The 24,177-nt window shown below is 43.6% G+C and overlaps 1 protein-coding gene across 2 annotated transcripts in view; it reads left to right on the top strand.

The window, feature by feature from the left end:
• The window catches only part of SKAP2 (src kinase associated phosphoprotein 2), a 363,619-nt gene that overhangs the window by 302,001 nt on the left and 37,441 nt on the right, over positions 1-24,177 (top strand). For both annotated transcript variants that reach the window (XM_056519850.1, XM_056519849.1), the window contains exon 11: positions 6,302-6,411. In XM_056519850.1, coding sequence (XP_056375825.1) covers positions 6,302-6,411 — 110 coding nt within the window. The remainder of the gene's footprint in view (positions 1-6,301; positions 6,412-24,177) is intronic.

Below are 24,177 nucleotides of genomic sequence, written 5' to 3'. Positions count from 1 at the left end.
AACACACACACGCGCTCATCCGCAATGAGATGCTCCCTATCCTGAAGCTATTACTTGCCTTCCTTTGCAGTTGGAAATATAACAGAAATGAATGCCCCACAAGGTGCAACACATTTTTGCACGATCCTGAGATTCCACCTCTTCTATTAAGGATTCGTCCATGTTGTCAGTGACTAAGCATTAGGAGTAGTTCTCGAATGGGTTGCATGTTTACCTTAACGTTTTGCAATTAGCAATTTATTGGTACAATTTTCTCACGTGGAGAATTTATCGCTAAGTGTTCCACTTTCTACGAGAGTCAAGTTATCAATACCGTTCATTCCATAAACCTGCCTATAAAGTGTATTCAGCATACTAAGTTACTTCAGCTTAATTTATTCCTGATCTATGCATTATGCACACAACTTGCTAATGATATGTAAATGTGGGTTATAAAGTGCTACAGAATCCACCGGGCCTGCTGTTTAAAGATCTTATAACAACCTTAGATTGGCGGTAAAGTCTCAACTGTGTTTATGCTTCCATCAAAATCAAATGATGCAATTTACATGCAGATTGCCACTGTCAAACACATGGTATCTTGTCAAAATATTTGGTGGGAGGATTTGTTTCTTTTTTCCTAATTAATGTCATTCTTCTACTTTTAAGTTAACTCCTTAGCTTTCATTTTAAAACAAATTACTTTTAACCATGTATAGAAGACAGTCTTTTACCATGTTCCTTTTTATTGCGGACCATATTGGAAAGCTTGAGGAGATTCAGTCATTATTTTACCTGTTTTAACACTACATCCATTGTCACTATGCAATTTTAAGGAGAGGTAATGGTGAGTAAATGTTTGTCTTCTGTGTGTTGTCTTTTTACGCAATGTGCTCAAAAATCATAAAAAATATTAATTTTCAATGATTTTACTAAAAGTAAAGTGTAGTTGCTATTTTGCATGGATTTACTGAACAAACTAGGGTAAGGCTAAATTCACACTACGATTATGTAATACGGCTGCTGGATTCGGTGGGGAAATGTACAAACTGTAATATCTGTCTTGGGTTATGTTCAGACTGCCGTTGGATTTTGGTTGTCTGAACAGTGTTATATTCCCAGGCCAGGGAAGAGTTAAAGCCTTTGGCTTTTTTTCCAACGATTCTTTGGGTGTGTCTAGATAAATCCAGCTCAGTCTAGCTTCTGGGCTGGTGATTGACATCCTGTCTTTCTGCTTACATGCCTGACATGCTGCTATGGAGTTGTTGGTGAAACACTCTTTGCTTGTGCTTTAAATCTACTATTTTTGCTTTAGCATGCACTTTGTATGTTCTGGGTTTTAGCCATGATGGGTTTTATGTAGCATGATCAAAGTAAATTTTAATCTGTGTTTGATTAGTCGTTTTTTAGGATTTGTATGTCCTTTCTGCTAAGTAGCTGTTCACACTATGTTTCTGTGTTTCTGTACTAATATATCCCTGTTACCTGTCCATGGGGACTGTGGGGAATTGAGAATTAGTACAAGAGATCTCCGTGTTCCATGGTGGACTCTGGGAGATTGCGTTCAAGTATCAAGACATTCCTGTGTCTTCTGGTGGTTCTGGGGTATTGTTTTTATTCCTGTTTAGCAATAAATCTCTTTTACCTTTGTGTAGGGGACTCTGGGGTATTGATTATTCCTTTGTCTACCGAAGGTTATTCCTTTGTCTACCGGAGGTTATCTGCGGGATTGAGCTCATGTCCGTTTAGTTCTTGGAGTCTATTTTGACTCTTTCCTAGTCTTGTGTCCAGTGTGAACAGTGTCCTATATTAATATCCTGTTTGGTTAATCTGATCTTTGTCCTTTGTACTTGTATCTGTTTGTGAACAGTGTCCTATGTACCTGATCAGTTTGCCTGTCTATATTCTTCCCTGTTAGTATTTATATCTTGTCTGGTATATCTGGTTGTCTAGTAGTGTTCCGTTTCTGTTTCTGGCCTGTGACCGACTATGTATATTATGTGTTTTTATGCCACTGCATTTTAGCGCAGGGAGGGTCAGTTTAGGGCTCACTCTCCCTGCCCCCCAGTTGGTCTTGACACAAAATGGCTGCTATCGTATCCCCACCAGATCCTATGTATCCCATTCATTTGAATGAACCAGTCGGAGTCAGTTAGTTACTCTGGTCGGCTAATTTTTAACCATATCAGTTTTCATTGCCGAACTGAAAACTGTGTCAGAAATTAAAAATAACAAACTTGCAAAACTGTTTAAGGGTAAGGTCACACATAGCAGATATCGTTATTGCCCTTGCCTTTGATGACTTACCCTAGTGCTATAAGCCAACAGTGCTAAGAGGGAGATTTATCAAGCTGTTTCCGTCATAATTTTTGGCTGTAAAAATGCCCCTTTTTGAAATAGACGTTTTTGGAAAAACTGCTGTGGGTTGCAGGGCTGTGCAGTTGCCCATGCAGTAGACAGTATTTATTAACTGCGCCTTTGTTAAAAAGGCACAAAAAAAAAATGCAAATGTAGACCATGACCAACTTGGCTTAAAAAATAAGACAGATCACAGTAAAAAGACCTTCAAGCATTGGGAACTACTTATTTAGAAAGGAGTCCAAATTAGCTAACAACTACCGTATTTTTCGCCCTATAGGACGCACCGGCATATAAGACGCACCCAATTTTAAAGGTGCAAAATCTAGAAAAAAAAGAATCTGAACCCAACAGGGATCTTCAACCTGCAGACCTCCAGATGTTGGCTGTCCAGGCATGCTGGGAGTTGTAGTTTTACAACATCTGGAGGTCCGCAGGTTGAAAACCACTGGATAGGAGGTAATACTCACGTGTCCCCGCTGCTCCGGACCCGTCACCGCTGCCCTGAATGTCGCTCCATCGCTGTCGCCGCGACCCCGTAGTGTCCCCAATGCTCCGGACATCTTCTTCCCCGGGATCCATGCTCTCCGTCCCCGTCATCACGTTGCCGTCATCACGTCGCTACGCACGCTGCTCTTTTTGGATGACGGGACGGTGTGCGCGATGACGTGATGACGTCGAAGGAGAGCGCCGGCCATGAAGGGGATCCCAGCAAGGAGCAGACACCGAGGAGGCAGGTAAGGTTCTGTAAGCTGTTCGGGACACCGCGATTTTACCGCAGCAGTCCCGAACAGCCCGACTGAGCAGCCGGGTTAGTGTCACTTTCCCTTCAGACGCGGCAGCTTTGATCGCCGCATCTGAAGGGTTAATACAGGGCATCACCGCGATCGGTGATGTCCTGTATTAGCCGCGGGTCCCGGCCGTTGATGGCCCCAGGGACCACCGCGATAGGTGTGTGTATTCGCTGTATAAGACGCACCAACTTTTCCCCCCCAGTTTTGGGGATGAAAAAATGCGTCTTATATGGCGAAAAATACGGCAAGCACCAAGCAGGGTTGTGTGACAGAATTGTTTTTTGAAAATGACATTATTATGAAGAGCAATATATATGGACAGATTAATACATACAATTTGGACATGCCAGACAAGCTAGTATTGTCATGCTGAATTTGAATTCTCATTTGGCAACAGCTGGAGACACCACTGCTGTTGTCGTATTTTCTAACAACCAGCTGGAGAGAGTATTCCTGCATTTGGGTTGCTCCATGAGCCAAATGGCCTTAATTGTCGCTCACCTAATAAACTGGAGAGCGCAAAGTGAGAGCCCCAAGCTTTGAGACCAGGAAGCGGCGACAATCCTAGTCACAATGGCCAAGGTGGTAAAAACGCTGCAGGGGGAGACAGCTTGGTAACAGGTAAGCTATGTTTAGTCTGAAAGTTGGTGCATGTGTCTTAACAGACAGACGCGACAGCTCTCTATTATCCCAACTTGGGGCACGCAAATTCTGTTGCGCTCACCAGGTTGTTATGTTATTGATCAATTTGGGCGATCAAGCACCAGAAGCAACCAAAATGCCTAAGTAATCTCTACAGCTTTGTGGGATAAAAGCCAACACCAGCAGTGGTGTCTCCAGCTGTTGCCAGACTATTTAGAACTTTCTTTATGACAATTTTGTCATTAAAAAAAGGGCCATTGGTATCCTGGTAATGTCTGGCATTCTTTGTAGCTTTTATTTTAGATTTGTTAAAAAAAAAAACAGAAAGACAGCAAAAGACAGCACAAAAAACAAACACACAAAAGGACTTTGCACAGCAAAACATTGATAAATCTCTCCATAAGCTCCCAACAATACTGTCTACAAATAGACTCATCATGGCAAAATGGTCCAGATTTACTAAAGCTATCATTCTTAGACAGTCTAAACCTAGACTAGACAGTCTAAGAATGTGCAAGATTTATCAAAGTGACTCGTGATTCTGTTTGATAAATCTGTCATATTCTTCTACTTTCTGCTCTAAATTTAGACCAACTATAAGTTAGCCCAAACTGCGTCAGAATCTTGTGCTAAAATTCCAGCACATTTTTGGCTCACGGGGAGAGATTTATGAAAACCTGTCCAGAGGAAAAGCTGCTGAGTTGCCCATAGCAACCAATCAGATCACTTCTTTCATTTTTACAAAGGCCTCTGAAAAATGAAAGAAGCGATCTGATTGGTTGCTATGGAACTCAGCAAATTTTTCTCATGACAGGTTTTGATAAATCTCCCCCAATGTGTTGCATATTAAGCCATGCCTTTTTTGCCAAGGTCCCAAGGGTGAGATTTATCAAATCCTGTCCAGAGGAAAAGTTGCTGAGTTGCCCATAGCAACCAATCAGATTGCTTCTTTCATTTTTCAGAGGCCTTTGTAAAAATGAAAGAAGCGATCTGATTGGTTGCTATGGGCAACTCAGCAACTTTTCCTCTGGACAGGTTTTGATAAATCTCTCCCCAAGTCTTTCTGTCAGACACAGTAGAAAAGTGTCTAAAACGTGATACAAGTCATGTAAGACTGTTTTTCTTTTCCAAATTCTCGCACATTCCCTATAGTAAATCAGCTCCATTGTGTTAAAAAATACAACGTCATTTCTTTAGCACTTTATTGTCTGCATAATACCAAACTTTGCAATGTCATAAAAATGTTTGCATATGTAGGACCCTCATTTTCCCCTGTAGCCATGCACTTTTTCTAGTAATATTTTGCTAGAAAAAGAATTATACTCAATTTAATTTAAAAGATACCATGACATTCTGGTACTTTTAACAGCATCAATACTAAATGCACATTGAATCAAAGTTTTGAGTCTGTTTATGCCAAATGGTACAAGCCATGAATTTGCAAAATCACCCAAATATTCAGTAAACATTGCATCATATTCAACACAAAATATTTTAAGCAGCACACAATGGTAATAGCAACAGAGCTAAGACAGAATTTTCTGTTTAAAGGGTGACTATCATTTTAGATTATTGGGGGTTCTTGGGGCTCAGACCCTAAATCAGAAACACTAAGCTGAGTCCTTATGCCCATTTGATCTATGTAACCTGAATCCCAACTAGTCAAAACTTCTGACATGTGACTAGAATATTTCAATAGGTTGATAAAATTATGTTTTCAATATACTTTTTATAAAAATGACTGACTATTCTCAAGATCTTTATTCACAGAGTTAATAAGAACTTTCTTGTTTGCAGTAGGGCCCCATTCACACTACAGACTTTGCTGGCAAAATTCTGCTGAAAAATTCCACTGCTGCATGAATTTAAAGGGGTACTCCACCCCTAGATATCTTATCCCCTATCCACAAAGGATAGGAGATAAGATGTCTGATTGCGGAGTTCCTCCTCTGGGACCTGCCGCGATCTCTGTGCAGCACCTGGCATGTCCTTTGGATAGGGGATAAGATGTCTAGGGGCGGAGTAGCCCTTTAACATTGATGTCAATGGGTTTTCTGTTGATCTGTTCACACTGCAGAATTTCTGAGGCGGTCATAGTAACAGTAAAATCTGAAGTGGTGGCTTCATAATAGCTATCAAATATTCCGTAATGTGACCGGGGACTGTATTGTCAGGTACAAGTGTGTAAAAAAAAAAAAAGCTTAAAATGTATAAATATTTGTCTTACATGTAATAATATTGGGAGTTATCATTGATCAGAGGGAAGTTTATAGTTGTTATTAATAATAATAATAATTATTATAGTTGTTATAATAATAATAATATAACAAAGTTAATCACTGTAGTTTTGTAGAGTACATTCAACTTTCTGCACAATGTGATAATACAGGTGAGCGAATTGATCCGGTGAGGTCTACCAACCTGCAAACCGGCTGGTGATCCACCCTCCTTTATGGGAATACATTTCATTTGCTTCTAAATTTGTTGGTAAAATCAACATTTTGATTCATTGTTGTTTATTTCCATAGGAAAAGAGACCGACTATAAAAACTTCTACAGAGGCTTATGGGACTGCACAGGAGAGAACCCTGATGAATTATCCTTTAAACACGGTGACGTCATATATATTCTCAGTAAGGTAGGTTACACCACTCCTATGCTGAGAACTGGGTTGGGACCTCAATTGTTTGTCACATTCCAAGAGAGTATACTTGGCATTGACCGTAGTACTGTATGTGCTACCCAAAATTCTATCTCTCACACAAATTGTTCTTAGAAAATAATAAATGACATTGTCATTCTAATACAATCATATTTAAAACATAACCTAATAACAGGAATTAACTTAAAAGTATGTTTATGCATGCTGAAGGGGTTGGCGGGGACCCAGTGAAGGGGCAGTATAATGGACAATACTGATAGGATGCCCTTCACTGCTTGCTGACAATACATATATTATTTTCATCTTTCCCTTTCAAAGTAGATGATTCTGATTAGGAATTATTAGGAATTATTTTCACAAGGGAGGTCAACTAAGACCACAGCACTACCCATAGTTCCACAGGGTGCTTCTGTTAGCTGTAATTTAGTGCTTTAGCCTTCTTAGTATTGTACATATGTCTTGATTACATTTACGGTATATTTTATCCTGACATTTGCTATGGTAATTGATGTTATATGTTGTATATTCATTTTATTTGTGTGCAGCTTTTATTTAAGGTTCAGGGGGGAAAGGAGGATGGATATGGTGTACCAACAGGGATACCATCCTGAATTTTTCTGGAAAGGTGATACCAGGATTACGGGTTGCCAACATTTTTACTACAGACACATAAAAAAATGTACAAATTATTATAAAAAAAATATATATCATAGAAGGAGATTTATCAAGTAGATTTTTTTTTGTGTAAAAAAGTCGTGACTTTTCTATACATGCTGCACCTTTTTGATTTTTTGCTTATTCCAAAGCACATTTCTGAAATCTGCTCACGTAGTAATTATTATTTTTTTTTTTTTTACTTTGCAGTGGTCATATATTTGTCAAATGCGATAGTCACTATTTATGAAGAAAAAAAGTTGCATCTCCATTTAAAAGTCGCATATGTATTCCAGGTCCAACCTGGCTTACAGAAAGTGCATACCACTGCAGAACAGGACATTAAAGGGGTTATCCAGGAAAACACTTTTTATATATATATATATATATATATATATATATATGTATCTCAACTGGCTCCAGAAAGTTAAACAGATTTGTAAATTACTTCTATTAAAAAAATCTTAATCCTTTCAGTACTTATGAGCTGCTGAAGTTGAGTTGTTATTTTCTGTCTAAGTGCTCTCTGATGACACGTGTCTCGGGAGCTTTCCAGAGTAGAAGCAAATTCCCATAGCAAACCTATTCTGCTCTGTGCAGTTCCTTGGACAAGCAGAGATGTCAGTAGAGAGCACTGTTTTCAGACAGATAAGAACAACTCAACTTCAGTAGGTGATATTTATTGAAAGGATTAATATTTTTTAATAGAAGTAATTTACAAATCTGTTTAACTTTCTGGAGCCAGTTGATCTATAAAAAAAAAAAAAAGAATGTTTTTCCTGGAATACCCCTTTAACACCCACTTTAACAACTGTTCTTGTTCTGCATCATGAAACAAAGCTACTACATTAATGTTAATGTTCATTATAGAAAAAATGAATTATATAACTAATAACTCTGTTAATTTTAAGGTTGAAAATACACACTGCACACCTTGTTAATTTTAGGAGACCTACATGCTGGTGTACCCATGTGGCATAATATGTTTTTAATATCTTTTCATTTTCTGAGGAGGGTGGATGGGTTGTTGTGGGATAGTTGGAGTGCAGCTATTTAGTGCCAAGCAGGCCAGTCAGGGTGTCACCCGATGTGGTAAACCCCCCCCCCCCCCATCACTCTCTAGCAACACTATTGGTAATAAACTGTAGATAAAGAACTCCTGCTTTAACCCCTTAAGGACCACGGGTTTTTCCGTTTTTGCACTTTCGTTTTTTCCTCCTCACCTATTAGAAATCATAACCCTTTCAATTTTGCACCTAAAAATCCATATGATGGCTTATTTTTTGCGCCACCAATTCTACTTTGCAGTGACCAGTCATTTTACCCAAAAATCTACGGTGAAACGGAAGAAAAATCATTGTGCGACGAAATTGAAGAAAAAAAGCCATTTTGTAATTTTTGGGGGCTTACGTTTCTACGCAGTACATTTTTCGGTAAAAATGACACCTGATCTTTATTCTGTAGGTCCATACGATTAAAATGATACCTTACTTATATAGGTTTGATTTTGTCGTACTTCTGTAAAAAATCATAACTACATGCAGGAAAATGTATACGTTTAAAATTGTCATCTTCTGACCCCTATAACTTTTTTATTTTTCCACATATGGGGCGGTACTAGGGCTCATTTTTTGCGCTGTGATCTGAAGTTTTTATCGGTACCATTTTTGTATTGATCGGACTTTTTGCTCACTTTTCATTAATTTTTTCATGATATAAAAAGCGACCAAAAATACGTTATTTTGGACTTTGGAATTTTTTTGCGCGTACGCCATTGACCGTGTGGTTTAATTAATGATATATTTTTATAGTTTGGACATTTACGCACGCAGCGATACCACATATGTTTAGATTTATTTTTATTTACATGGTGTTTTTTTATGGGAAAAGGGGGGTGATTTGAACTTTTATTAAGAAAAGGGTTAAATCACATTTATTACCTTTTTTTTTTTTACACTTTTTTTTGCAGTGTTATAGCTCCCATAGGGACCTATTACACTGCACACACTGATCTTATACCCTGTTCACTGCAAAGCCATAGCTTTGCAGTGATCAGGGTTATTAGCAGTCGATTGCTCAAGCCTGAATCTCAGGCTTGGAGCAATCAATCGCCGAGGGGACACGCCGGAGGCAGGTAAGAGGACCTTCGCTCGTGTCCCAGCTGATCGGAACACCGCATTTTCACTGCGGTAGTCCCGATCAGCCCCGCTGAGCAGCCGGGCAGCTTTCACTTTTGGTTTAGTTGAACGCCACATCTAAAGGGTTAATAGCGCTCAGCACCGCGATCGCTGCTGCACGCAATTAGCCCCGGGTCCCGGCATCAGATACATGCTGGGACCGACTCGATATGACGCGGGGTCACCGCGTGACCCCGCGTTATATCGCGGGAGCCGGCCAAGGACGTAAATATACGTCCTTGGTCGTTAAGGGGTTAAAAATGCTTTTGTAAGTGGGTTTCCTGGATTTTGCTTACGTGCGATTTATTTATCAAGGTTGTAGACAGTTCATGACATGGACAGAGGTGTCAGCAGAGAGCACTGTGGTCAGACAGAATAGAAATTCAAAAAAAAAAGAACTCCCTGTGGAGCATACATCAGCTGATACGTACTGGAAGGATTAAGATTTTATAAATAGAACTAATTTACAAATCTGTTTAACTTTCTGGCACCAGTTGATTTAAAAAAATAAATAAAATTAAATTACTGGAGTACTCCTTTATGGATGAATTGGAAGTTGTCTGAATAGCCATAGTGCCATAACAGCCAGACCTACAGACCACAGTACCTAAGGTTTCCCCCAGGTTTACACACCAGAACATAAACAAATATTTTTTGCTAAAACGTTCACGGTAGTCAATGGGGAATAGAAAGGTTAATATCGCTAGGTTTAGTTATTGTGCTGCATATACCTGTACAGCCGACATACATATCTTTGTCTCACTTCCCTCTCACACCTGGTTTGTCAAAGAGGGGAAAAATGAGATCCCTGATCTGTTTCCCTGAACTCAATTACATCAGTTTCTTAAGATGCGAATATGATTGAAAATGTAACTGTACACACCCAGCATAAAGGAAACCCGTCACTAAGGGTTATGATGTGTATTATTATTCATTTTAGGGGGCAAGATATGTATTCTAATTGATTTTGGGAGCACAATGTATGTATATAAAACTCAATGGCCATCATTTACTAAGAGTGCTGTGTAGGTTTCTTTGTGGGTTTTATTTCCCTACAATTTATTTTCCATGGTATTTACTAAGGTTTCCCTACATTTTCCACTTTCCCTACACTTTGCTTTTTTTTACACATGCTCTGATCTGTCTGGTTTTCCTCAGCTGAAATCCACCACATTTTATGTGGAAACCTTAGTAAATATGTTGTTTTTTTTGTGAAAATGTCAGGAACACACCCCTTTTTGGAGACCAAGCCCCACCCCTGCGGTCACGCCCTCTTTTCGGGTTTTCTTAGCAAAATGGAGAGTTAGTCTGGGTTTTTTCAATTCTGGCGCAAATTCTGGCACAGACAGAATTTCTGGCGCAAAATGCGACAGAATCTGGCGCACAACCCGACAAAACATGTCGGGTTTGCAATAGTAAATGAGGGCCAATGTGTGTGTATGTATGTGTGTATGTTCCAGCATCACGTCTAAACGGCTAAAGATATTAACATGAAACTTGGCACACATGTTACTTATATGTCAACAACAAACATAGGATAGATGATGTAACCCTTACTCACCCCCATTTGCCAGGGGCGGGGTTTTTGTTTAAAGTTCCATACAAGTCTATGGGAAATATATGTTACTGCATAACTTCCAAACGTCTGAAGATATTTCAATAATACTTGGTCACATGTTACTTATATGTCCACTTGAAATATAGGATAGTTAATTTAACCCTTAACTACCCCCCATTTGTGAGGGTCGGGGCTTTTGTTCAAAGGCCCATGTAAATCAACGGGAAATGTATGTTCCCACATAACTTCCATACGGCTGGAGATATTTCAATAATACCTGGTACACATATTACTTATATGTCAAATAAAAAGATATGATAGTTAAATTAACCCTTACTACACCCTTATATAAAAGATGGGTTTTTGTTTCAAGTCCCATGTAAGTATATGGGACTTCCAGTACCTTACTCCATAAGCTCCGCTCTGCATCTCTTGGTAAATGTGTCAATCTGGCTTGCAAGCCACACCCCATCTCACAAAGACATGCCCACTGTTTAAGCCCCACCGATTTTATTCTCTACCCTTTTTGTGCATCAGTCTGGCTTGCAAATCACGCCCAGCACCCCATGCCACGTCCCCTTCTATTTTCAGCTTAAAATATCTTCATCACAAATCAGTCCCACCTGAGGACAGGATATGAGGATGGGATATGAGGTCGGGATATGAGGTCGGGATATAAGGACGGGATATGAGGATGGGATATGAGGTCGAGATAGGAGAATGGGATAAGAGGACGGGATAGGAGGATGGGATAGGAGGTCGGGATATGTGGTCGGGATATGAGGACGAGATATGAGGTGGGACATAAGGACGGGATATGAGGTCAAGATATGAGGACGGGATATGAGGTCAGGATATGAGGTCGGGATATGAGGATGGGATATGAGGTCAAGATAGGAGAACGGGATAGGAGGATGGGATAGGAGGTCGGGATATGAGGTCGTGATATGAGGACGGGATATGAGGTCAGGACATAAGGACTGGATATGAGGTCAGGATATGAGGTCGGGATATGAGGACTGGATATGAGGACGGGACATAAGGATGGGACATGAGGTTGGGATATGAGGATGGGATATGAGGAAGGGATATGAGGACGGGATATGAAATCGGAATATTAGGACGGGATATGAGGTCGGGATATCACGACGGGATATGAGGACGGGAGATGAGGACGGGATATGAGAACAGGATATGAGGTCAGGATGTGAGGACGGGATGTGAGGACGGGATATGAGGTCGGGATATGAGGTCAGGATATGAGGTCGGGATATGAGGTTGGGATATGAGGTTGGGATATGAGGACAACATATGAGGTTGAAATATGAGGTCTGGATATGAGGATGGGATATGAGGTTGGGATAGGAGGTCGGAATAGGAGGTCAAGATATGAGGACGGGGTATGGGGTTGGGATATGACAACAATATATGAGGATGGGATATGAAGTCAAAAGCTTCCTCCTTTGTTGATTTTCCTCCCCAACAAGGATTAGGAAGGGAAAATGAGGCAACACTGGGTACTCAGCTTGTAATGAATAACTGACACAGTGTATATTACAATTTATTTCAGAGGGTATCATGAGTTGCACTATTTTCAGGTAATAAAATATGTGGCATCTTGTAGCAGCAAGGGGCACAGTGTGTGGGGCTTTTGTTATTAGAGGCCATAGTGTTTTATATTGTGACTGTGTGCAGCATTATTATATTGGGGGAGGGGGAGTGTGTGGCAGTATTAAATTTAGTGGGCACAGTGTGTGGCAGTATTATATTCAGGGCCACAATGTGTGGCCCTTTAATATTTAGGGGTATAGTGTGTAGCAGTATAACATACAGGGGCATAGTTTGGGACAGTATATTCAGATGACACAGTGTGTGGCAGTATTATATTTAGGGTACTGTGTGAGGCAGTATTATATTAACCCCTTAACGACAATGGACGGAAATGTACGTCATGGTGACGTGGTACTTAATGAATCATGATGTACATTTACACGCTGCCATGATCGTGAACACCGGAGCTGTGTTCGCGTCATGCTATCAGCAGCCAGGGACCCGCCGGTAATGGCGGACATCTGCGATAGCGCAGATGTACGCCATTAACCCCTCAGATGCCGTGATCAATACAGATCACGGCATCTGCGGCAGTGCGGTACTTTGAATGGATGATTGGATCGCCCGCAGCGCGGCCGCGGGGATCCGATCATCCAGTATGGCAGCCGGAGGTCCCCTCACCTGGCTCCGGCTGTCTCCCGGGGTCTTCTGCTCTGGACTGAGATTGAGCAGACCAGAGCAGAAGATCACCGACAAAACTGATCAGTGCTATGTCCTCTACATAGCACTGAACAGTATTATCAATCAAATGATAATCAAATGATAATACTATCCACTATGGGGACAAAAAAGTGTAAAAACAAAATTAAGTAAAATAAAAAAGTAAAAAAATTTGAATAATCCCTTCCTCCAATAAAAAAGCAAAACGTGTCAGTTTTTCTCATTTTACCCCCAAAAAAGCGTTAAAAAAAATGAATACACATATTTGGTATTGCCGCGTGCGTAAAAGTCTGAACTATTAAAATCTATTGTTACTTATCCCGTACAGTGAACGGCGTAAACGTAAAAAAATTTAAAAAGTCCAAAATTGCTGTTTTTTGTCACATTTAATTCAAAAAAAATTTATAAAAAATTTATAAAAAGTAAAACCTAAGCAAAAGTGGTACTGATAAAAACTACAGAACATGGTGCAAAAAATTAGCCCTCATATCGCCCCATGTACGGAAAGATGAGAAGTTTATAGGTGGTCAAAATAGGGCAATTTCAAACATACTAATTTTGTTAAAATGGTTTGAGATTTTTTTTAAGCGGTACAATTATAAAAAAGCATATAACATGGGTATCATTTAAATCATATTGACCCACAGAATAAAGAAAACATGTAATTTTTACCAGAAAGTGTACAGCGTGAAAACAAAACCTTCCAAAATTTGCTAAATTGTGGTTTTCTTTTCAATTTTCCCACATAAATAATATTTGTTTGGTTGCGCCGTCCATTTTATGGTAAAATAAGTGATGTCATTACAAAGTACAATTGGTGACTCAAAAAACAAGCCCTCATATGGGTCTGTGGATGGAAATATAAGAGAGTTATAATTTTTAGAAGGCGAGGAGGAAAAAATGAAAATGCAAAAATAAAATTGGTCTGGTCCTTAAGGCCAAAATGGGCCTGGTCCTTAACCTGTTAAGGACCCAGGGCGTAAACTTACGCCCTGAGTCCCGGTCCTGCGATATAATGCGGGGTCACACGGTGACCCCGCATCATATCGCGGCGGGCCCGACGTCATAGTGAAGCCGGGACCCACCGCTAACAGCGCGCGGCACTGAAAACTAAAGTAAAAGTGCCCGGCTAGCTCAGGGAGCTGTTCGTGATCACCGCGGTATAATCGCGGCATCCCGAACAGCTGTAGCACAGGAGGAGGTCTTCTTACCTTCCTTCCTGCAGTCCGATCGCCGAATGAATGCTTCAAGCCTGAGATCCAGGCTTGAGCAATCAATCGCCGAAAACACTGATTGATCCATTCCTATGGGGATGCATCAATCAGTGTTAAAGATCAGTAAATGCATAAGAAAAATGTAAAAAAAATCATTAACCCTTTCAATTATCCCTTCCCCTAATAAAAGTTTGAATCACCAGGCATTTCCAAGAATAAAAAAAAACAGTGTAAATAAAAATAAACATATGTGGTATCGCCGCGTGTGGAAATGTCCGATTTATAAAAATATACCACTTTTTAAACCGCACGTTCAATGGCGTACGTGCAAAAAAATTCCAAAGTCCAAAATAGCGCATTTTTGATCACTTTTTATACCACAAAAAAGTAAATAAAAAGTGATCAAAAAGTCTGATCAGAACAAAAATGGTACCGCTAAAAATTTCAGATCACGTCACAAACAATTAGCCCTCAAAGCGCCCTGAACACAGAAAAATTTAAAAGTTATAGGGCTCAGAAAATGACAATTTTAAACGTATACATTTTCCTGCATGTATTCATGATTTTTTTCTGAAGTGATACAAAATCAAACCTATACAAGTAGGGTAACATTTTAACCGTATGGACCTACAGAATAAAGGTAAGGTGTCATTTTTGCCGAAAATGTACTGCGTAAAAACGGAAGCCCCCAATACTTATAAAATAGTGTTTTTTCATCAATTTTGTCGCACATTGATTTTTTTTCCCGTTTCACCGTAGATTTTTGGGTAAAATGACTAATGTCATTACAAAGTAGAATTAGTGACGCAAAAAATAAGCCATCATATAGAATTTTATGTGAAAATTTTAAAGAGTTATGATTTTTTTAAGTTAAAGAGGAAAAATTGAAAATGAAAAAACGGAAAAAGCCCGGGTCCTTAAAGGGTTTGTCACGATGCCGGCTGGCAGGTAGTGGATCCTCTGTGCCAGAGAGGGATTGGCGTGGACCGTGCTAGTGGATCGGTTCTAAGTCACTACTGGTTTTCACCAGAGCCCGCCGCAAAGCGGGATGGTCTTGCTGCGGCGGTAGTGACCAGGTCGTATCCACTAGCAACGGCTCACCTCTCTGGCTGCTGAAGATAGGCGCGGTACAAGGGAGTAGACAGAAGCAAGGTCGGACGTAGCAGAAGGTCGGGGCAGGCAGCAAGGATCGTAGTCAGGGGCAACGGCAGGAGGTCTGGAACACAGGCTAGGAACACACAAGGAAACGCTTTCACTGGCACAATGGCAACAAGATCCGGCAAGGAAGTGCAGGGGAAGTGAGGTGATATAGGGAAGTGCACAGGTGAAGACACTAATTGGAATCACTGCGCCAATCAGCGGCGCAGTGGCCCTTTAAATCGCAAAGACCCGGCGCGCGCGCGCCCTAGGGAGCGGGGCCGCGCGCGCCGGGACAGGACCGAGGGAGAGCGAGTCAGGTACGGGAGCCGGGGTGCGCATCGCGAGCGGGCGCTACCCGCATCGCGAATCGCATCCCGGCTGGCAGCGGAATTGCAGCGCCCCGGGTCAGTGGATCTGACCGGAGCGCTGCAGCGGGGAGAGTGAAGCGAGCGCTCCGGGGAGGAGCGGGGACCCGGAGCGCTCGGCGTAACAGTACCCCCCCCCCTTGGGTCTCCCCCTCTTCTTAGAGCCTGAGAACCTGAGGAGCAGACTTTTGTCTAGGATGTTGTCCTCAGGTTCCCAGGATCTCTCTTCAGGACCACAACCCTCCCAGTCCACTAAAAAAAAAGTTTTCCCTCTGACCTTTTTGGAAGCTAAGATCTCTTTGACAGAGAAGATGTCCGAGGAGCCGGAAACAGGAGTGGGAGGAACAGATTTGGGAGAAAAACGGTTGAGGATGAGTGGTTTGAGAAGAGAGACGTGACAGGCATTAGGGATACGAAGAGAAGGAGGAAGAAGAAGTTTATAAGAGACAGGATTAATTTGACACAAAATTTTGAAAGGACCAAGATAGCGTGGTCCCAACTTGTAGCTAGGGACACGGAAGCGGACATATTTAGCGGAGAGCCATACCTTGTCTCCAGGGGAAAAAACGGGAGGAGCTCTTCTTTTCTTATCCGCGAACTTCTTCATGCGTGATGAAGCCTGTAAGAGAGAATTTTGGGTCTCTCTCCATATGATGGAAAGGTCACGAGAAATTTCATCCACAGCGGGCAGACCAGAGGGCAAGGGGGTAGGGAGGGGGGGAAGAGGGTGACGGCCGTACACCACGAAAAATGGGGATTTGGAGGAAGATTCAGAGACCCTGAAGTTATACGAGAATTCGGCCCATGGAAGGAGATCTGCCCAGTCATCCTGGCGGGAGGAAACAAAATGTCGCAAATAATCACCCAAGATCTGGTTAATTCTTTCTACTTGTCCATTGGACTGGGGATGATATGCAGAAGAAAAATTTAATTTAATCTTGAGTTGTTTACAGAGAGCCCTCCAGAATTTAGACACGAATTGGACGCCTCTATCCGAGACAATCTGCGTAGGCAACCCGTGAAGACGAAAAATGTGTACAAAAAATTGTTTAGCCAACTGAGGCGCAGAAGGAAGACCAGGAAGAGGGATGAAATGTGCCATTTTGGAGAATGGATCAACGACCACCCAAATAACAGTGTTGCCACGGGAAGGGGGTAAATCAGTAATAAAATCCATACCAATCAGAGACCAAGGCTGTTCGGGGACAGGCAGGGGATGAAGAAAACCAGCGGGCTTCTGGCGAGGAGTCTTATCCCGGGCACAGATAGTGCAGGCTCGCACAAAGTCCACAACATCTGTCTCCAGAGTCGGCCACCAATAGAAGCGGGAGATGAGTTGCACAGATTTCTTGATGCCCGCATGACCTGCGAGATGGGAGGAGTGACCCCATTTGAGGATTCCGAGGCGTTGGCGTGGAGAAACAAAGGTCTTTCCTGGAGGAGTTTGCCTGATGGAGGCAGGAGAAGTGGAGATCAGGCAGTCAGGTGGAATGATGTGTTGCGGAGAGAGTTCAACTTCTGAGGCATCCGAGGAACGAGAGAGAGCATCGGCCCTAATGTTCTTATCGGCAGGACGAAAGTGAATCTCAAAATTTAATCGGGCAAAGAACAGAGACCACCGGGCCTGGCGAGGATTCAGCCGTTGGGCAGACTGGAGGTAGGAGAGGTTCTTGTGGTCGGTGTAGATAATAACAGGAAAACTTGATCCCTCCAGCAGATGCCTCCATTCCTCAAGTGCTAATTTAATGGCTAGAAGCTCTCGATCCCCGATGGAGTAGTTCCTCTCCGCTGGAGAGAAGGTCCTAGAGAAAAAACCACAAGTGACAGCATGCCCGGAAGAATTTTTTTGTAGAAGAACAGCTCCAGCTCCCACTGAGGAGGCATCAACCTCCAATAGGAAGGGTTTGGAAGGGTCAGGTCTGGAGAGCACGGGAGCCGAAGAAAAGGCAGACTTGAGTCGTTTAAAGGCGTCTTCTGCTTGAGGAGGCCAAGACTTGGGATCAGCATTTTTTTTGGTTAAAGCCACGATAGGAGCCACAACGGTAGAAAAATGTGGAATAAATTGCCTGTAATAATTGGCGAACCCCAAAAAGCGTTGGATAGCACGGAGTCCGGAGGGGCGTGGCCAATCTAAGACGGCAGAGAGTTTGTCTGGATCCATCTGTAGTCCCTGGCCAGAGACCAAATATCCTAGAAAAGGAAGAGATTGGCATTCAAACAGACATTTCTCAATTTTGGCATAGAGTTGATTGTCACGAAGTCTCTGAAGAACCATACGGACATGCTGGCGGTGTTCTTCTAGATTGGCAGAAAAAATTAGGATATCGTCCAGATATACAACAACACAGGAGTATAACAGATCACGAAAAATTTCATTAACAAAGTCTTGGAAGACGGCAGGGGCGTTGCACAGGCCAAAGGGCATGACCAGATACTCAAAGTGTCCATCTCTGGTGTTAAATGCCGTTTTCCACTCATCCCCCTCTCTGATGCGGATGAGGTTATAGGCGCCTCTTAAGTCCAATTTAGTAAAGATGTGGGCACCTTGGAGGCGATCAAAGAGTTCAGAGATGAGGGGTAAGGGGTAGCGGTTCTTAACCGTGATTTTATTAAGACCGCGGTAGTCAATGCAAGGACGTAGGGAGCCATCTTTTTTGGACACAAAGAAAAATCCGGCTCCGGCAGGAGAGGAGGATTTACGGATAAAGCCCTTTTTTAGATTCTCCTGGACGTATTCAGACATGGCAAGAGTCTCTGGGGCAGAGAGAGGATAAATTCTGCCCCGGGGTGGAGTAGTGCCCGGGAGGAGGTCGATAGGACAATCATAAGGCCTGTGAGGAGGTAGAGTCTCAGCTTGTTTTTTGCAGAAAACATCCGCGAAGTCCATATAGGCCTTAGGGAGACCGGTTACTGGAGGAACCACAGAGTTACGGCAAGGGTTACTGGGAACCGGTTTTAGACAGTTCTTGGAACAAGAGGGCCCCCAACTCTTGATCTCCCCAGTGGACCAATCCAGGGTTGGGGAATGAAGTTGAAGCCAGGGAAGTCCAAGGAGAATTTCCGAGGTGCAATTGGGGAGGACCAAAAGTTCAATCCTCTCGTGATGAGATCCGATGCTCATAAGAAGGGGCTCCGTGCGGAAACGTATGGTACAGTCCAATCTTTCATTGTTTACACAATTGATGTAAAGGGGTCTGGCGAGACTGATCACTGGGATGTTGAACTTGTTGACGAGAGAGGCCAAAATAAAATTTCCTGCAGATCCAGAGTCCAAGAAGGCCACAGTAGAGAAGGAGAAGGCAGAGGCAGACATCCGCACAGGCACAGTAAGACGTGGAGAAGCAGAGTAGACATCAAGGACTGTCTCACCCTTGTGCGGAGTCAGCGTACGACTTTCCAGGCGGGGAGGACGGATAGGACAATCCCTCAGGAAGTGTTCGGTACTAGCACAGTACAGGCAGAGGTTCTCCATACGGCGTCGTGTCCTCTCTTGAGGTGTCAGGCGAGACCGGTCGACCTGCATAGCCTCCACGGCGGGAGGCACAGGAACAGATTGCAGGGGACCAGAGGAGAGAGGAGCCGAGGAGAAGAAACGCCTCGTGCGAACAGAGTCCATATCTTGGCGGAGTTCCTGACGCCTTTCGGAAAAACGCATGTCAATGCGAGTGGCTAGGTGAATAAGTTCATGTAGATTAGCAGGAATTTCTCGTGCGGCCAGAACATCTTTAATGTTGCTGGATAGGCCTTTTTTAAAGGTCGCGCAGAGGGCCTCATTATTCCAGGATAATTCTGAAGCAAGAGTACGGAATTGTACGGCATACTCGCCAACGGAAGAATTACCCTGGACCAGGTTCAACAGGGCAGTCTCAGCAGAAGAGGCTCGGGCAGGTTCCTCAAAGACACTTCGGATTTCCGAGAAGAAGGAGTGTACAGAGGCAGTGACGGGGTCATTGCGGTCCCAGAGCGGTGTGGCCCAAGACAGGGCTTTTCCAGACAGAAGGCTGACTACGAAAGCCACCTTAGACCTTTCAGTGGGAAACAGGTCCGACATCATCTCCAGATGCAGGGAACATTGGGAAAGAAAGCCACGGCAAAACTTAGAGTCCCCATCAAATTTATCCGGCAAGGATAGGCGTAGACCAGGAGCGGCCACTCGCTGCGGAGGAGGTGCAGGAGCCGGTGGAGGAGATGACTGCTGAAGCTGTGGTAGTAACTGCTGTAGCATAACGGTCAGTTGAGACAGCTGTTGGCCTTGTTGCGCTATCTGTTGTGACTGCTGGGCGACCACCGTGGTAAGGTCAGCGACAACTGGCAGAGGAACTTCAGCGGGATCCATGGCCGGATCTACTGTCACGATGCCGGCTGGCAGGTAGTGGATCCTCTGTGCCAGAGAGGGATTGGCGTGGACCGTGCTAGTGGATCGGTTCTAAGTCACTACTGGTTTTCACCAGAGCCCGCCGCAAAGCGGGATGGTCTTGCTGCGGCGGTAGTGACCAGGTCGTATCCACTAGCAACGGCTCACCTCTCTGGCTGCTGAAGATAGGCGCGGTACAAGGGAGTAGACAGAAGCAAGGTCGGACGTAGCAGAAGGTCGGGGCAGGCAGCAAGGATCGTAGTCAGGGGCAACGGCAGGAGGTCTGGAACACAGGCTAGGAACACACAAGGAAACGCTTTCACTGGCACAATGGCAACAAGATCCGGCAAGGAAGTGCAGGGGAAGTGAGGTGATATAGGGAAGTGCACAGGTGAAGACACTAATTGGAATCACTGCGCCAATCAGCGGCGCAGTGGCCCTTTAAATCGCAAAGACCCGGCGCGCGCGCGCCCTAGGGAGCGGGGCCGCGCGCGCCGGGACAGGACCGAGGGAGAGCGAGTCAGGTACGGGAGCCGGGGTGCGCATCGCGAGCGGGCGCTACCCGCATCGCGAATCGCATCCCGGCTGGCAGCGGAATCGCAGCGCCCCGGGTCAGTGGATCTGACCGGAGCGCTGCAGCGGGGAGAGTGAAGCGAGCGCTCCGGGGAGGAGCGGGGACCCGGAGCGCTCGGCGTAACAGGGTTAAGGGGTTAAGAGGGCACAGCATGTGTCAGGGTTATATTCAGAGGTTACAGTGTGTGACAGAATTATATTTAGGTAACAGTGTGTGGCAGTTTTATATTCAGGGGTACAGTATGTAGCAGTACTATATTCAGAGGGCACAGTGTGTGGAAGTATTCTATTCAGGGGCACAGTGTGTGGCAGTGTTATATTAAAGCCTTAAGGATGGAGGGCGTGCTTGTATGCCCTGCATCTGCTTCCGTTTTATGACAAGCACGCAGGAGCTTAGTGTGCGTCATAGCGAGATGGTCCCAGCAACTTTCAGCGCCGGTACTCATCGCTAATGCCTGACATTAATGATCAGGGTGATGTCCTTCATTAACTCTTTAGACATCGCAATGAAAGTTGATCACTAATAACATTTTGAATCACCCCCCTTTTCCTATTTTTTAAAAATAATGTAAACAAAAATAAACATAAACAGATGTGGTGTTATTACGTGACGTGTGTAAGTATCCAAACTATTAAAATATAACGTTAATTAAAGCACACAGTCAATAACGCATGCATAAAAAAAAATAATCCAGAATTGCGTATTTTTGGTCACTTTACATATCATAAAAAAAATGAATAAAAAGCGATCAAAAAGTCCCATCACAACAAATGATGGTGCAAAAAATGAGCCATCATATATCCTTGTATAAAAAATAAGTTATAGGGGTCAGAAGAGGACAATTTTAAGCATATGAATTTCCATACAGACAGTTATAATTTTGTAAAAGTAGTAAAACAAAATAATGTGATAGAGGGTGTGATGCAAAGGGCAGATGGAATTACCCTTGGGGCAGATGGCATTAACCCCTTGTATTCATGATGCCAGGGCGTGGTTTATCCTCAATACCACTCGAAGGTATACCGCTAGATCCTTGGCTAAGCACGGGGGCAATAATGACTCCGGCGCCAAGTTACGGATAACGGTAGCTTTACTGAGGGGAGACAGATGGTAGAGTCTTCAGCCAGGGCCCACGGAGGTGACCAGTGACTCAGAGACCTTAAGGACTTTCTGGGACTTGTAGTAGATGGGTTCAATTTAATGCAGGCCGTGTTGACATGACAAATGATGACTGTGACTGACTTGACTGATGACTGACAATACTGAGACTATGGCTTACTTGTAGCTGCTTGAGGCTACAGACTGGACTTGAGGCCTCCTATGACTCTGGACACTCTCTCGGACTCGACTTGACCTCAGCAAAGACTTGTAAGGAAAAAGAGAGAGTTAGCTCCACCAAGGGCTTATATGGGGGAGACTACCAGCAAGCCCATAGGTCACCCCTGGGATCACCTGGTCACTGGTACCTCCTGGGTAACAATTACATGACAAGTCACATGGTAAACAGTCTTAAACTGATAACGCTTCCTGAACACATTAAATGGCATAATACATTAGAAACATATTTACATGGGGGGACAGATGCAAGGGGGCCCAGGGGACACTGTTGGGAGACTGTCTGACAGGGCAGCAAGTGTACGAGGTAACACCTCCCGTACTGGGCCAAGAGAAACACCCCCTCTTAAATACAGCCATCCTCGGCGCCCAGTCCTTGAGGGCGGACGACTAACAGTGGCCACTGAGGCCCAGTGACAGTTCCTGGGGTATATTGGTATAAAATGTCCTTCACAGGTCTGGATAGTTAATAACAACAGGGGATGAGTCCATGTAGCACTTTAGAAATGTCCATACATGATCATTTAGGAAATAAATTGGTAGACACAAGGGATTCATTACACTCTAGACACTGAAACACATAAATCGTGGATTGGGCTGCCGGAGGCTATTTACTTAATACTTTAGCTACTGAGGCCCTTCGGTACTAAAACCCTTCTCCCCAGAACTCTATACATATTTTATACAACACACCATTGTTACCTCTATATACTGTCACTTCTGTTACCTATATATACTGTCACTGGCATTTTTGTCACTCTACGTGCTTTACTTAAGTTTCAGGGGAACCCTCCGGCCAGGAGAGCACCATGTACACAAGGACAGGAAACATTTTAGATACATAAACACTTCAACAATATGGACTGGGAATGTACATGTTAGATACAGTCCTAACTAAGAATTTTGACTAGGTTATATACATATTATATAGACTGACTAAATTAATTGGACTATGTGTGATACTGACAATTTTATACAGGTATGATTATTATTCCCTATATCTGGCTGGTAGTTGTCCTTGCGTCGACCTTTGGGATCTGTGCAACACCACCTCTGGAGAATCTGGAACTCTTGAGATTTCTGGAGCTCTTGGGACTTCTGGAGCTGCGGCTAGCTCTCCCTCAGGGAACTCAGGAGCTGGTATTAGTTCAGGACTGGCTGGACTCAGAGTCGCTGGCAGCTGTGCTGGAGAGGCTGGTGACAGGGTTGGCACTCTGGAGACTGGTGTATAGGCTGGAGCCAATGGTGACAAGACTAATGTGGGTTGAACCAGCCCTGGAGTTGGTGATACACAGAAGATCGCAGGCTGATTTGGAGAAAACATGGGGAATTCCATAGATGGATGGATTCCTTCGCCTGGGACATACTCTCTCGCAGGTCTGACAGCTAGAGGAGGCAGTGCTGGGAGCACTGGTAGATCTTCTCTCAGACATAACTTGATTTGATTTTGGTGAACAACTTGTGGCCCATACCCAGGCTTTTGCACTTCGTATACATCAGATTCCGGATAGGGTATGGCCATCACTATGTACGGTTCTGTCTCCCAGATAGAGTCTAACTTGTGGGTCCTTGGAAACTTCCGCAGCCAGACTTTATCACCCAATTGAAGTGGTTTGGCAGAGCCATGACGGTTTAAGTCCTCTTGTTGTCTCTGATGAGCCTCACCCATCTTCTTGCTGACAATTTCTTTGGCTTCTCGAATTCTTCTCTGGTGGACAGAGACCCATTCCAGGGAGGCTTGCGGAGAGTTGTTGAACAGGGCTTTGAGCCCAAATATCCGATCTTTAGGAAGCTGCCCATGATGCCCCATCATCAAGTAGAAAAGAGTGTACCCCATAGAACAATGGACTGTGTTATTATAGATCTCCAATAGTTCGGGCAACAGTCGGTGCCACTCTTCTTGTCTTGACACAGAGGCTGCTCGCAACATATGGATAAAGACTTCATTCATCTGTTCCCCTGGGGGTGGTAAGCAGTAGTCCGGAGTTGAAGCATGGAATTGACACAGCTCTTGGAAGAGTTGGGCCTCGAAGGCTGCTTCATGGACCGTTAGAACAGACTCCGGACACCCAAGGGTTTTCACCCAATTGGAGTAGAACA

Source organism: Hyla sarda, chromosome 5 (genome assembly GCF_029499605.1).
Source record: "Hyla sarda isolate aHylSar1 chromosome 5, aHylSar1.hap1, whole genome shotgun sequence".
NCBI lineage: Eukaryota > Metazoa > Chordata > Amphibia > Anura > Hylidae > Hyla > Hyla sarda.
This window is presented reverse-complemented; position numbering and strand designations above follow the sequence as displayed.